The 12,991-nt window shown below is 37.2% G+C and overlaps 1 protein-coding gene across 1 annotated transcript in view; it reads left to right on the forward strand.

Annotated features, from left to right (window-relative positions):
- Window positions 1-12,991, forward strand: part of PLCD4 (phospholipase C delta 4) — a 191,639-nt gene that overhangs the window by 35,932 nt on the left and 142,716 nt on the right. The window contains exons 5-6 of the mRNA XM_053698133.1: window positions 6,065-6,194; window positions 6,676-6,907. Coding sequence (XP_053554108.1) covers window positions 6,065-6,194; window positions 6,676-6,907 — 362 coding nt within the window. The remainder of the gene's footprint in view (window positions 1-6,064; window positions 6,195-6,675; window positions 6,908-12,991) is intronic.

Below are 12,991 nucleotides of genomic sequence, written 5' to 3' on the forward strand. Positions count from 1 at the left end.
TCCATACTAGCAAAGTAGGTTCCAACAGCCGGATTAGTTTTTCCTCCCATGTGGCCGCCATTGTAATCGATTACACAGTGCTTTTGCCGTCAATTGTAGAAATGATATAAATATGAGCAATTTAGCTCTGACAACTTTAGATGTTAGCTGTAATATTCTTTAACCGGATGACCCGGGGGGTGTTAGAGGAGAGAGTTCTTAGCCGCCACCTCAGCTTCTAACGTTACAGTCTAGGGCTCTAGCAGCTTATTCATCACATTCTCATGTACTTATTTATAGGGCTTAATATTCAGGATGTGTGATAGATTTGCAGATAAGTGGCGGATTATCCACTTTGAGGATGGAGCTTCTTGTTTTTGCAGTCTGTCATGGCCGGTGCCTGCCCCCCCCCCCTCATCTGCCTCCACAGGGGTCCAGGGCAATTTGCAAGGAGAAAATAGAACTGTCCCTGAGAGTCCATTTTAATTAGCTCTGCAAGGGTCTTGTTATCCGGTGTGCTGGTCCCTTGTACAAAAGGTAGGGTTTGGTATCTGGGATATGTTCCACTTTTACAATCTCAATACAGTCAATAAAAAATAAATTGTTGTACATTTTTATCAGCACTTTCAATAAAGGAGTATAAGTGCAGTTCCCAGCATGTATCGTTATAGCGGTATATGGTTGTGTTGTGTATCTAGGATAGGGTTAACTGATGGAGATTTCACCAATCTAGACTTAGAGGTATAAGCCTGTGTTGACTGTAGTGTACTCAGAGTAACCAGCGTATCACACACAAATATCTTCCGCACTTGTGCGTTCTCCCTATCCTCTACATCAGGGGAGAGGATAGCCTTGTGGTCATTTGCAGTTCTAGTATGGGCAAGTAAAGGATTATCTTCCCCTTCTGCATCAACCATGTAATCTCTGTCAACAAGTGCAGCACCCTCACCTATCCTCGAGTGGTTGTCTGCATTGTACCGATGAGGAGATGGCAACAATGGAACTGAGGTAGCTAGCGAGTGCTCCATACTAGCAAAGTAGGTTCCAACAGCCGGATTAGTTTTTCCTCCCATGTGGCCGCCATTGTAATCGATTACACAGTGCTTTTGCCGTCAATTGTAGAAATGATATAAATATGAGCAATTTAGCTCTGACAACTTTAGATGTTAGCTGTAATATTCTTTAACCGGATGACCCGGGGGGTGTTAGAGGAGAGAGTTCTTAGCCGCCACCTCAGCTTCTAACGTTACAGTCTAGGGCTCTAGCAGCTTATTCATCACATTCTCATGTACTTATTTATAGGGCTTAATATTCAGGATGTGTGATAGATTTGCAGATAAGTGGCGGATTATCCACTTTGAGGATGGAGCTTCTAGTTTTTGCAGTCTGTCATGGCCGGTGCCTGCCCCCCCCCCCCTCACCAGTCCTATTTTACTGGTGGATTTCTATAAAGCCAGGTGTCTCACTAAGCTGCATATACTGAATTTTCATACTGGTAAGGAGATTTATATTGGCTGCAGGATTTAATTTTTCAAGAGGTCCCCCTGCTAACTTCACCCTACACAGCATAGTTTCCCTGCCTAAATTGCCATAAGAGACATTTCACCACTTGCAGGGACTGCCCCCTTTTTTAGCTAATTCCACCAGGACAGCCCCTGTGAGGGTCGGTGTGAAAAACCTTGTTTGATCTGGTGAAGTTTAGATAGTCGGCCACTTAGGGGTCAATTTATTAAATGCTGGGCAGACATAATTTCTGTACGCTTTCATGTTTAATGCTTGTGCAATGCCACCCCCTGCACATTCACGGCCTATTGGCCACTAGTAGGGGGTGTTTTAAGACCGCTGCTCCTTAACTGGTCCGCATGCTCTGAGCGGCGGACAGCAGTCAACCCGATTGAATACGATTGGTTTGATTGACACCCCCTGCTAGTGGCTGATTGGCCGCAAATCTGCAGGGGGCAGCATTACACAAGCAGTTCACAAGAACTGCTTGTGCAATGATAAATGCCAACAGCGTATGCTGTCGGCATTCGTCGATGTCTGCTGGACATGATCCGCTGAGCGGATCATGTCGGACAGACCGATGATAAATCGGCCCCATAGTGTCTAAGTGAATATGAAACGTGTTACCTTTCATTATGATGTCTTATGTATTGTCATTGTCGATATAAAGAGATGTATTATTTTCAGGAAATGTTATTACAGGTGTAATCAAATAGGAAATCATAGTGTTTTGCATGATGTTGTGTTTATTATTAGATACAATCTGGAAGGAATAAAGGTTTGCTGATTACAGGTATACCCCGCTCATACAGCGGGTTAGGGACCGGAGCCCCGCTGTAAAGTGAAAACTGCCTTAAAGTGAAACAAGGCAGTTTTAGCTTTCTTTTCAGTGTTTAAAATCTTAAAAACATGTTTGAACTAACATATATTAGGGGTGCAATAGTGCTATGTTTAGTTTACACTAGCACAGCACAGTATTCAATTAGTATTCAATAAATACTGTACTTGTAAAATAGTGACAATTACAGTAATAAAATTTGCCAGACTATAGCACTGAGACACAGATTGCACTGCAATGCAGTTAACAGAGTGAACTAAGCAAAGCAAAATGGTGCCAGTCACTTTTCTCGCAATCTCACAATGATTTACAGCACTGTTTCAAAATCCTTGGAGGTTGAACTTCAGCTCCACAAAGCGCTGTATTAGCGAATCGCTGTAAAGTGAAGCGCTGTAAAGTGAGGTATACCTGTAAAGGGATACAATTTTCAAATATTATATCATGTATTTGTAAGAGCAGCAGTTAAACATGTTAAAATATTTTTGCATGAAAAGTTTAATAGGGATAACTCCAACTAAAAGTTGGTTTATTTAGTAAAGGAACATCCATTTTAAAAAGACAGCACTGTAATACATTTTCAAAGTTCTCTTTAAAGGGAAACTAAACCCAAAATGTTTCTTTCATGATTGAGAAAGAGAATACAAATTTAAACAACTTTCCAATTTACTTCTATTGTTTATTTTGCTTCATTTTTTAGATATCCTTAGTTGAAGAAAAAGCAATGCACATGGGTGAGCCAATCACATGAGGCTTCTAAGTGCAGCAACCAATCAGCAGCTACTGAGCCTATCCAGATATGCTTTTCAGCAAAGAATATCAAGAGAATAAAACAAATTAGATAAAAGAAGTAAATTAGAAAGTTGTTTTAAATTGCATGCTCTTTCTATATCACGAAAGGAAAAAAATGGGTTTCATATCCCTTTAAGAACGTACAGGTAATATTTTTTGAGTATGATGTCCCTTTAATGTAAATGATTCTTACAAAACGTATTTGTGTTCCTGTCTAAAAGGTAGAGATTCAAGATAAACTGTTGTCTTTTCAAAACTTTAGATGTTAACGTGTTTTACTAATGAAGTCAGTGACAAATTAGTAAATCATTGTTCACATTTTTTTGTCCCTTCTTATTATTTTATATACTTTATAGTAGTCGGTCCATAGAAGGGGATTTGGTCTTATTTGCTGGTACTATTAGTTCTATTTTTATACCAGTGATGGCCTACCTAATACATGAGGGCCATAGCTCTATATTTTAGAATCCTTAAAGGGACATGAAACGCCAAAAAATTATTTCATGATTCGGATAGAGAATACAATTTTGAAGAACTTTCCAATTTACTTCTATTATTTAATTTGCTTCCTTCTCTTGTTATCCTTTGCTGAAAGGTTTATCTAGGAAAGCTCTGGAGCAGCAAATAACCTAGGTTCTAGCTGCTGATTGGTGGCTGCATATATATATATATATATATATATATACCGATTGTCATTGACTCACCCATGTGTTTAGTCAGCAACCAGTAGTGCATTGCTGCTCATTCAACAAAGCATACCAAGAGAACAAAGAAAAATTGATAATAGGAGTAAACTAGAAAGTTGCTTAAAATTGCATGCTCTATCTGAATCATGAAAGAAAACATTTTGGTTTAATATCCCTTTAAGGGCCGCATATTTATTTATTGCTATTAAACAAAACAAAATACGTGTCCATTGGCACAGGGCCAGGTCTAGGTAAGATTGCATTAAGCCATCTGTCTGCTGTTTTTCCCTCCAGAGGGCTCTAGAGTTGTGTCTTCCTCAAAGCTCACATGTTTAGTTCATCTATCCTGGGGCCACAAAAACTACACAACTCACTCTCAGTTCTGCTTTTTCCTGATGCTTCAAGAACTAGTGCAGAGGTCTGCATTTAGCCCTCGGGCCGCAAGTTGGCCATTCCTGAATTACATAAAGGAATTCAAAAGAGTTCCCTGTGAAAAACAGCTGGAATAACGGAAAATAAAACATGAGCTGGATAATTAGGTCAATCTGTACTTAGTAATCATAGTATGATGCTTAACAGAGCATTCAGGAACACAATAGAAACAAAATACCTTTTATACTACAAACAAGTTTCACAGTAGGCCATTAAAAATACTTTGAATAAAGATGTTCCAGATTAACGTAGGTGATGCTAATAACATAGCGTGGCACCTCTAAGCCAACAATGAGTAGGTACTCAGTGTAATTAGAAATTGTATTCAGTCTCATTGCTCTTTTACTCTCAAATGCACATTCATGTTCTGCAGAGTCAAATAAGATGATTAATGAGTTTTTTTTGTCATATTATTTTTAAAATAGGAAATCATGGTAGTGAAACAATTAGGAAGCCAGTATTATATTAAAGATGGAGCTCTAGAAGAAAATTAATTTTAAATTGAAGGGGATTAAAACAAATTGGATTATTACAATTGTGGAAATGGTGTGGGGGAGGGGGGTAACAAGAGGTCTTACTATAGAGGTTGTACAGCATCTGATGTCAGCTGGTTATACATGCCACTTTGTGTAACATAGAACAGTGATTCTAAACCATGGTTTTGGTGGAATATCATGTCACATCATTTTCTTGAGAGGCTCACAGAGAATTTGGACTAGAGGTGATGTATCTGATATTCTGTGATAGATGGTTTACAGCACATTTTGCTAAATATTGAGTATATGAACATTTTTCAATATTTCTTTCAAATGTATAATTAGAAACTTATGAATATCTGTTTTTTTTTCCATTAGCAGTTAATAACACCAAACGTGACATGAGTCTCAGGCAACATAGGTTTACTTGAAGACCACAGATTTACCACAGTTATGTGGGAACTTTCTAACATTGCTGTTTATAATAGTAAATACATACACTACCAGTCAAAAGTTTAAGAATATCTCAATTTTCCAGGTTTTATTGAAATTTATCAAGTTTAATTCCAATGAATAACCTAAAATGTTATAACGGTAAGCAGTAAAGAGCCAGAGGTTGAAGAAACTAGTTGTTGGGTACCAAAAATTTTAAAATAATAATAATAATCTCCTACTTCCTTTAAGAATTAGGCCACTGTTGATCAAATTTGCAAGGCAGCAACTTGGTCTTCCTTACATACTTTTTCTAAATTCTACTATTCCACAAATCCACGAGCACCAGCCAAATTTTTCTTTGGGTGGCAATTTGAGTATGCACCATCTTTGTTCCATGCTCTTTTTTTTTTGTTGCTCTTATTTTATTTCCTACCTTCTTTTCTGCCTTGGATATATACTTCAAGCTAGTTTCCAGTGAGGTGGGAGGGGTTTTATGGGCTCTTGGAGTTTAGTGGCCAGGAGTAATGGATCGTGGACTCTCACCACCATGAAATGAATTAATTTATAAGGTAAACATAAATTATATTTTTTTTATCTCCAGCTGTTTGTTCAATCTTTTAATGTTTAGTGTTTTGAAACATTGAACTGCGTACATGCCAATAAAAACTGGTAAAATGGAGGTGTTCTAAAACTTTTAATGGGTATTGTCTGAAAAGAAAACAAAGCAGTATTATAAGATAAGTTTAAAAGCAGATATATTATTTTGATGTAATAGCCTCAATATAAGATACTGTCTATTGATACAGATTTGTAACCACAGCTCAGCAGGCACCAGCAACATAGTTATACATTATGGCAGCTTGAATCTCATCTCTTCCCGTTGTGCTATACATCCAGAGATTTTTTTTTCTTAACATACTTTCTAGGTGGATATGTGACTGGTTTCAGAAAGCAGATAAGAACAAAGATGGAAGGATGAATTTTAAGGAAGTACAGGATCTTCTAAAAATGATGAATGTAGATATGAATGAGCATCATGCTTACCGCCTTTTCCAGGTACCATAGCACCTCTCCTTGATACCTGCAGAGTTCAATAAGGAATTAACAAATATTATGATGCATTTAATTTCTGCTTAATATGTAATAGAAAAAATATAATGGCTAACAAGAATGTTTTTGTTTTAACCAGGTGATGAAAACAAATCTCCAATTCCTATGTTGTCCTATGTAACATATATATTTACTTACACTTAAACTTCAGTAACATATGAGTTGGGAGTTAAATGTCCTTTAGTTTATATAGGGCTGTAATTTAAATGCACAATTGAAAAGTCAACTTTCTGAAAGGATAATTAATTTTTGGTTTACAAGTGTTATATTTTAATGTATTTCAAAGTGTAGTAAAACTAGTTAGTTTTGTTGAAGCAAGACACTCTGTGCACTTCTCTTCAACAAGGAGTAAATAAACTCTAACAACTCAATGTTTGGTTTGGAATTATCTAAGTATAACGTTTCTTTAATATTTTCTGTTTTGCAGATGGCAGATAAGTCAGAGTCAGGAACACTAGAAGGGGAGGAATTTGTCCTATTTTATAAAGCTCTGACACAGCGGGATGAAGTACTCAAAATATTCCAAGACTTCTCTAAAGATAGCAAGAAACTTACTTTGCTGGAGTTTGTAGATTTCCTGAGGCAGGAGCAAATGGAAGAAGAAAATGCTGAAGAGTTTGCCATGGACCTTATTGCTCGATATGAACCATCAGACACTGGTAAGATATAGAAGTCACATGGGTGCAGATAGTTGCATTTAAAAAATTGCAGATCTACAGTAGATGTCTTTTTCTACTTCAACACTTGCAGGGGCAGCCCTCACGGAATTCTATACAAAAAAGGGTCTGTCCCCGCTAATTCAAGGTATTTCTCATCGAAATAAAGAGAGCGCTCTGCTATGTAAAAGTTGGCAATGGAGGATAAAGTACACAGGGAGAACCCAGTGTATGTTTAAACTTTAATAATTTGCTTTATACAAATCAAATTACGCTGTTTTCTTTGCACTATACCTTATATACCTTAAATCACTGTTATTTATATATACATAGGTGTTCCTTTCAGAGTAATCATTGCTTTGAGTATTTTCATAGAAGTTTGCCGCCACCTTTTAGTTTGCAAGAAAAAACAGTAATATCTGTAGGGTAAAAATGTTACAGAATTATGCTGGGTTTTAAGAGACAATTTCATATACGCCCATAGAACGCCCATAGTCAGCCCATTTTACAAAAAACTAGTAAGTACACATTTCTATGTGTTTTTTGCACATCCAGTGTACTTAAATTACAATTTACACAGTTCATATTTAATACAATTTATTCATATATAATTTACATTGGTGAACAATTTTCTTTTGCTTTTTGAAGCATTTTAACAATACAATTCTTCCTGAGCATATTTGTATGAATGGTTCAATTATTTATTTTGTATGTCTTTAAATTACTTTTGTAATGTAGGCATCTCCCTCCCATATAAAAATGCAGTATATGCCCCTTAACAAGACACCCTGTTTTCAGGGTAAAAAGTGGCTTTATAGAATTCCACCATTGAAATAGAAGTACTGAGCATTCTTAAAGTGCCAGTAAACCTAAAAAATAATGTTATATAATTCTGCACATAGTGCTAGTTTTTTATTACATAATATATCCAATGATTTTTTTATAAACCCGCACTCTATGCTCTACTGAGCAGGTCTGGTTTTCCCTCAGAGCGCATCGGGCCAGCTGTCTAGTCACAGCCCGGCCCGACCGTGCCATTACATTCAATGCAGCTCGCTACTGCTGTCGTAATTCTCACGAGCTCAGAGAACTTTACATAATTGGGCCCTTAGGTTTGTTTATCTTATTGCTTCTGCTGATGCCATGTAACGATATAAATGTGGTACAACAGTGATTAAGAAATTACTGTTTGGAATGTAACAGGGAAAGACTTAAAGGGGTAGATTTACCAAGTGCCGGACGGACATGATTCGCTGTAGCAAATCATGTCTGCCTGACATTGCTAAATAGTCACTATTGAGAAAGCTTCTGCGAAACGCGTCTAGTGACGCAACAGTGGGTGTCGAAGGTATTTACTATAGTACAAAGTACAACTATTAGAACTCAATCCAGGTCTGTACAATTTTGTTTTTTACAATATCATTTAATAAAAGTTATATTTTAATGATACAAACTGGATGGGACTTTTGTTTTCTACAAGGAAGACCATCTTTGTTGACCGCCATAGATCTGTATATACACGCCTATTTCTGATTTTTTCTGTGACATTGCTAAATGCCTAACATTGCACAAGCATTTCTTGTGACATGCTTGTGCTATCCCGCCTGCACATTTTCAACCAATCGGCCGCTAGCAGGGGTTGTCAATCATCCAGATCGTATCATATCGGGATGATTGCAGTGGCGGACAAGTTAAGGAGCAGCGGGCTTACAACCACTGCTTCTTAACTTACATTTCTGGTGAGCCGGAAACTTTAGGCATAGAAAACAGCATCCACTGCTTGTTAAATCTACCCCATAGTTTGAAGTATGCACTTCCAATGCTCAAGGAACAGGACAAAAACACAATTTTCAGGTCTAAATTACAAGATTACAATAAATAATGAAGCATACAAGAAAACAGTATGGGGAATTTAATTTCATTTTTTTGTCCCTGTGAATTAATATACATTGGTTTTGTAGTGTTATTAATTAGCATCTAATTTGATTTATTTACATTTGTAATTCAAAGTTCTAATCAACTTCCAAGAAGGAACTTAGTCATTTCTCTAGCTTTATTCCTTGTAGAGTCTCATCCATAGCCCCAACACAAGAGCACATATATATAGTTGAGACTTGTAAATCTTTACCACACAAAACATAATTTTACTTTGTATTTAATTTCCCAAGAGAAAGATAAGACAAAACAAAACAGTATCCCCATTTTTATTTTTTTCCTTACCCTTAAACTTTTTTAACCGTACATTCCAAATGGTTTCTATAATGTTTTAAAATATTTTATAAGAGTATATTCTAGGGATGGACAAATGCTTTGGTACCTGTGTAAAAAATATTAAATGATGTCTGTATACTTTTGTTCCAAAAGAAATAACAAATGTTTACTCAGCATTCCATATTTATTGCTTTTATATTTAAAGGGACAGACTCCAGAATTGGTATTATTCAAAAAGATAGATAATCCATTCCCCAGTTTTGAATAACTAACACGGTTATATTAATATACTTTTTACCTCTTTGATTACCTTGTATCTAAGTCTTTGCAGATTGCCCCCTTTTCAGTTCTTTTAACAGACTTGCATTTTAGCCAATCAGTGCCCTCTCATAAGTAACTCCACAGGCGTGAGCACAATGTTATTTATATGGGACACATGAACTAATACCCCCTAGCTGTGAAAAACTGTCAAATGTTTTCAGGTAAGAGGTGGCCTTCAAGGGCTTAGAAATTAGCATATGAGCCTACCTAGGTTTAGCTTTCAACTAAAAATGCAAAGAGAAAAAAGCAAATTTGATGACAAAAGTGGATTGGAAAGTTGTTTAAAATTGCATGCCCTATCTATCTAAATCATGAAATTTTTATCAGAAAATTGTTATATTAGTTCTAGTGAAATATTTATGTGGTAGAAAGAATGTAATTTGAATTTCACATATATATATATCCCTCCAAGTCCGCTTTAATAGTTATTCATGGAGAATTTTCACTGGTCAGGTGACTTAATTTAATATATGAACAACCACAGGCTGTACTGTCAGTTGCAGAATCCCAGTATGGATACCTTACGCCTAGATTACGAGTTTTGTCGGTAAAAACCTGCGGTGCTAACGAGCCTTTTTTTTCCAGCGCACCCTTAAGACAGCGCTGGTATTACGAGTTTTCTGAATGGCTGCGTTAGCCTCAGAAAAGTGAGCGTTGAGCCAAATATCGCCTAGATTACGAGTTTTGTCGGTAATGACCTGTGGTGCTAACGAGCCTTTTTTTTCCAGCGCACCCTTAAGACAACGCTGGTATTACGAATTTTCTGAATGGCTGTGTTAGCCTCAGAAAAGTGAGCGTTGAGCCAAATTTAGCTCCACTTCAACTCTCAATACCAGCGTTGCATACGGTAGCGGTAAGATGGAAAAACGTGCTCGTGCACGATTTCCCCATAGGATACAATGGGGCTGAGCTGGCTAAAAAACAACAACTAACACCTGCAAAAAAGCAGCGTTCAGCTCCTAACGCAGCCCCATTGTTTCCTATGGGGAACTAGTTTCTAAGTCTACACCTAACACCCTAACATGAACTCCGAGTCTAAACACCCCTAATCTTACACTTATTAACCCCTAATCTGCCGCCCCCGCTATAGCTGACACCTGCATTATACTATTAACCCCTAATCTGCCGCTTCGGACACCGCCGCCACCTAGATTATAGCTATGAACCCCTAATCTGCTGTCCCTAACATCGCCGACACCTATATTATAATTTATAACCCCTAATCTGTCCCCCCCCAACGTCGCCGCCACCTATCTACACTTATTAACCCCTAATCTGCCGACCGGACATTGACGCCACTATAATAAATGTATTAACCCCTAAACCGCCGCACTCCCGCCTCGCAAACACTATAATAAATTTTATTAACCCCTAATCTGCCCTCTCCCTAACATTAACGCCACCTACATACAATTATTAACCCCTAATCTGCTGCCCCAACGTCGCCGCTAGTATAATAAAGTTATTAACCCCTAAACCTAAGCCTAAGCCTAACACCCCCTTAAGTTAAATATAATTTAAATAAAACAAACTAAAATTACTATTATTAAATAAATTAATCCTATTTAAAACTAAATACTTACCTATAAAATAAACCCTAATATAGCTACAATATAACTAATAGTTACATAGTAGCTATTTTAGGATTAATATTTATTTTACAGGCAACTTTGTATTTATTTTAACTAGGTACAATAGTTATTAAATAGTTAATAACTATTTAATAGCTACCTAGTTAAAATAATTACAAAATTACCTGTAAAATAAATCCTAACCTAAGTTACAAATACACCTAACACTACACTATCAATAAATTAATTAATTAAATAAATTAACTACAATGATCTAAACTAAAATACAATTAAATAAACTAAACTATAATACAAAAAAAAACACTACATTACAAAAAATAAAAAATATTGCAAGAATTTTAATCTAATTACACCTAATCTAAGCCCCCTAATAAAATAAAAAAGCCCCCCAAAATAATAAAATTCCCTACCCTAAACTAAATAACAAAGTAATCAGCTCTTTTACCAGCCCTTAAAACGGCTTTTTGTGGGGCATTGCCCCAAAGTAATCAGCTCTTTTACCTATAAAAAAAAAAATACAATCCCCCCCAACATTACAACCCACCACCCACACACCCCTACTCTAAAACCCACCCAATCCCCCTTAAAAAAACCTAACACTTCCCCACCTGAAGATCACCCTACCTTGAGCCGTCTTCAGCCAGCCGGCCACCGATGGGACAGAAGAGGACATCTGGACCAGCAGAAGTCTTCATCCTATACGGGCAGAAGAGAACATCCGGACCGGCAGACATCTTCATCCAGGCGGCAATTTCTATCTTCATCCTTCCGGAGCAGAGCGGAGCCATCTTCTATCCAGCCGACGCGGAGCCATCCTCTTCTTCCGATGTCCTAAGGCCGAATGAAGGTTCCTTCAAATGACGTCATCCAAGATGGCGTCCATCGAATTCCGATCGGCTGATAGGATTCTATCAGCCAATCGGAATTATGGTAGGAAAAATCAGATTGGTTGATTGAATCAGCCAATCGGTTTGAAGTTCAATCCGATTGGCTGATTGGATGAGCCAATAGAATGAGAGGTCAATTTTATTGGCTGATCCAATCAGCAAATTGGATTGAACTTCAATTCGATTGGCTGATTCAATCAACCGATCTGATTTTTCCTACCTTAATTCCGATTGGCTGATAGAATCCTATAAGCCAATCGGAATCAGAGGGACGCCATCTTGGATGACTTCATTTAAAGGAACCTTCATTCGGCCTTAGGACATCGGAAGAAGAGGATGGCTCCGCGTCAGCTGGATAGAATATGGCTCCGCTCCGCTCCGGAAGGATGAAGATAGAAGATGCCGCCTGGATGAAGATGTCTGCCGGTCCGGATGTCCTCTTCTGCCCGGATAGGATGAAGACTTCTGCCAGTCTTGATGTCCTCTTCTGTCCCATCAGTGGCCGGCTGGCTGAAGACGGCTCAAGGTAGGGTGATCTTCAGGGGGGTAGTGTTAGGTTTTTTTAAGGGGGATCGGGTGGGTTTTAGAGTAGGGGTGTTTGGGTGGTGGGTTGTAATGTTGGGGGGGGGGAATTGTATTTTTTTTTTACAGGTAAAAGAGCTGATTACTTTGGGGTAATGCCCCGCAAAAAGCCCTTTTAAGGGCTGGTAAAAGAACTGATTACTTTGTAATTTAGTTTAGGGTAGGGAATTTTATTATTTTGAGGGGCTTTTTTATTTTATTAGGGGGCTTAGATTAGATGTAATTAGATTAAAATTCTTGTAATATTTTTTAATTTTTTGTAATGTAGTGGTTTTTTTGTATTATAGTTTAGTTTATTTAATTGTATTTTAGTTTAGATCATTGTAGTTAATTTATTTAATTAATTTATTGATAGTGTAGTGTTATGTGTATTTGTAACTTAGGCTAGGATTTATTTTACAGGTAATTTTGTAATTATTTTAACTAGGTAGCTATTAAATAGTTATTAACTATTTAATAGCTATTGTACCTAGTTAAAATAAAAACAAAGTTGC

This window comes from Bombina bombina, chromosome 1 (genome assembly GCF_027579735.1).
Source record: "Bombina bombina isolate aBomBom1 chromosome 1, aBomBom1.pri, whole genome shotgun sequence".
Classification (NCBI taxonomy): Eukaryota; Metazoa; Chordata; class Amphibia; order Anura; family Bombinatoridae; genus Bombina; species Bombina bombina.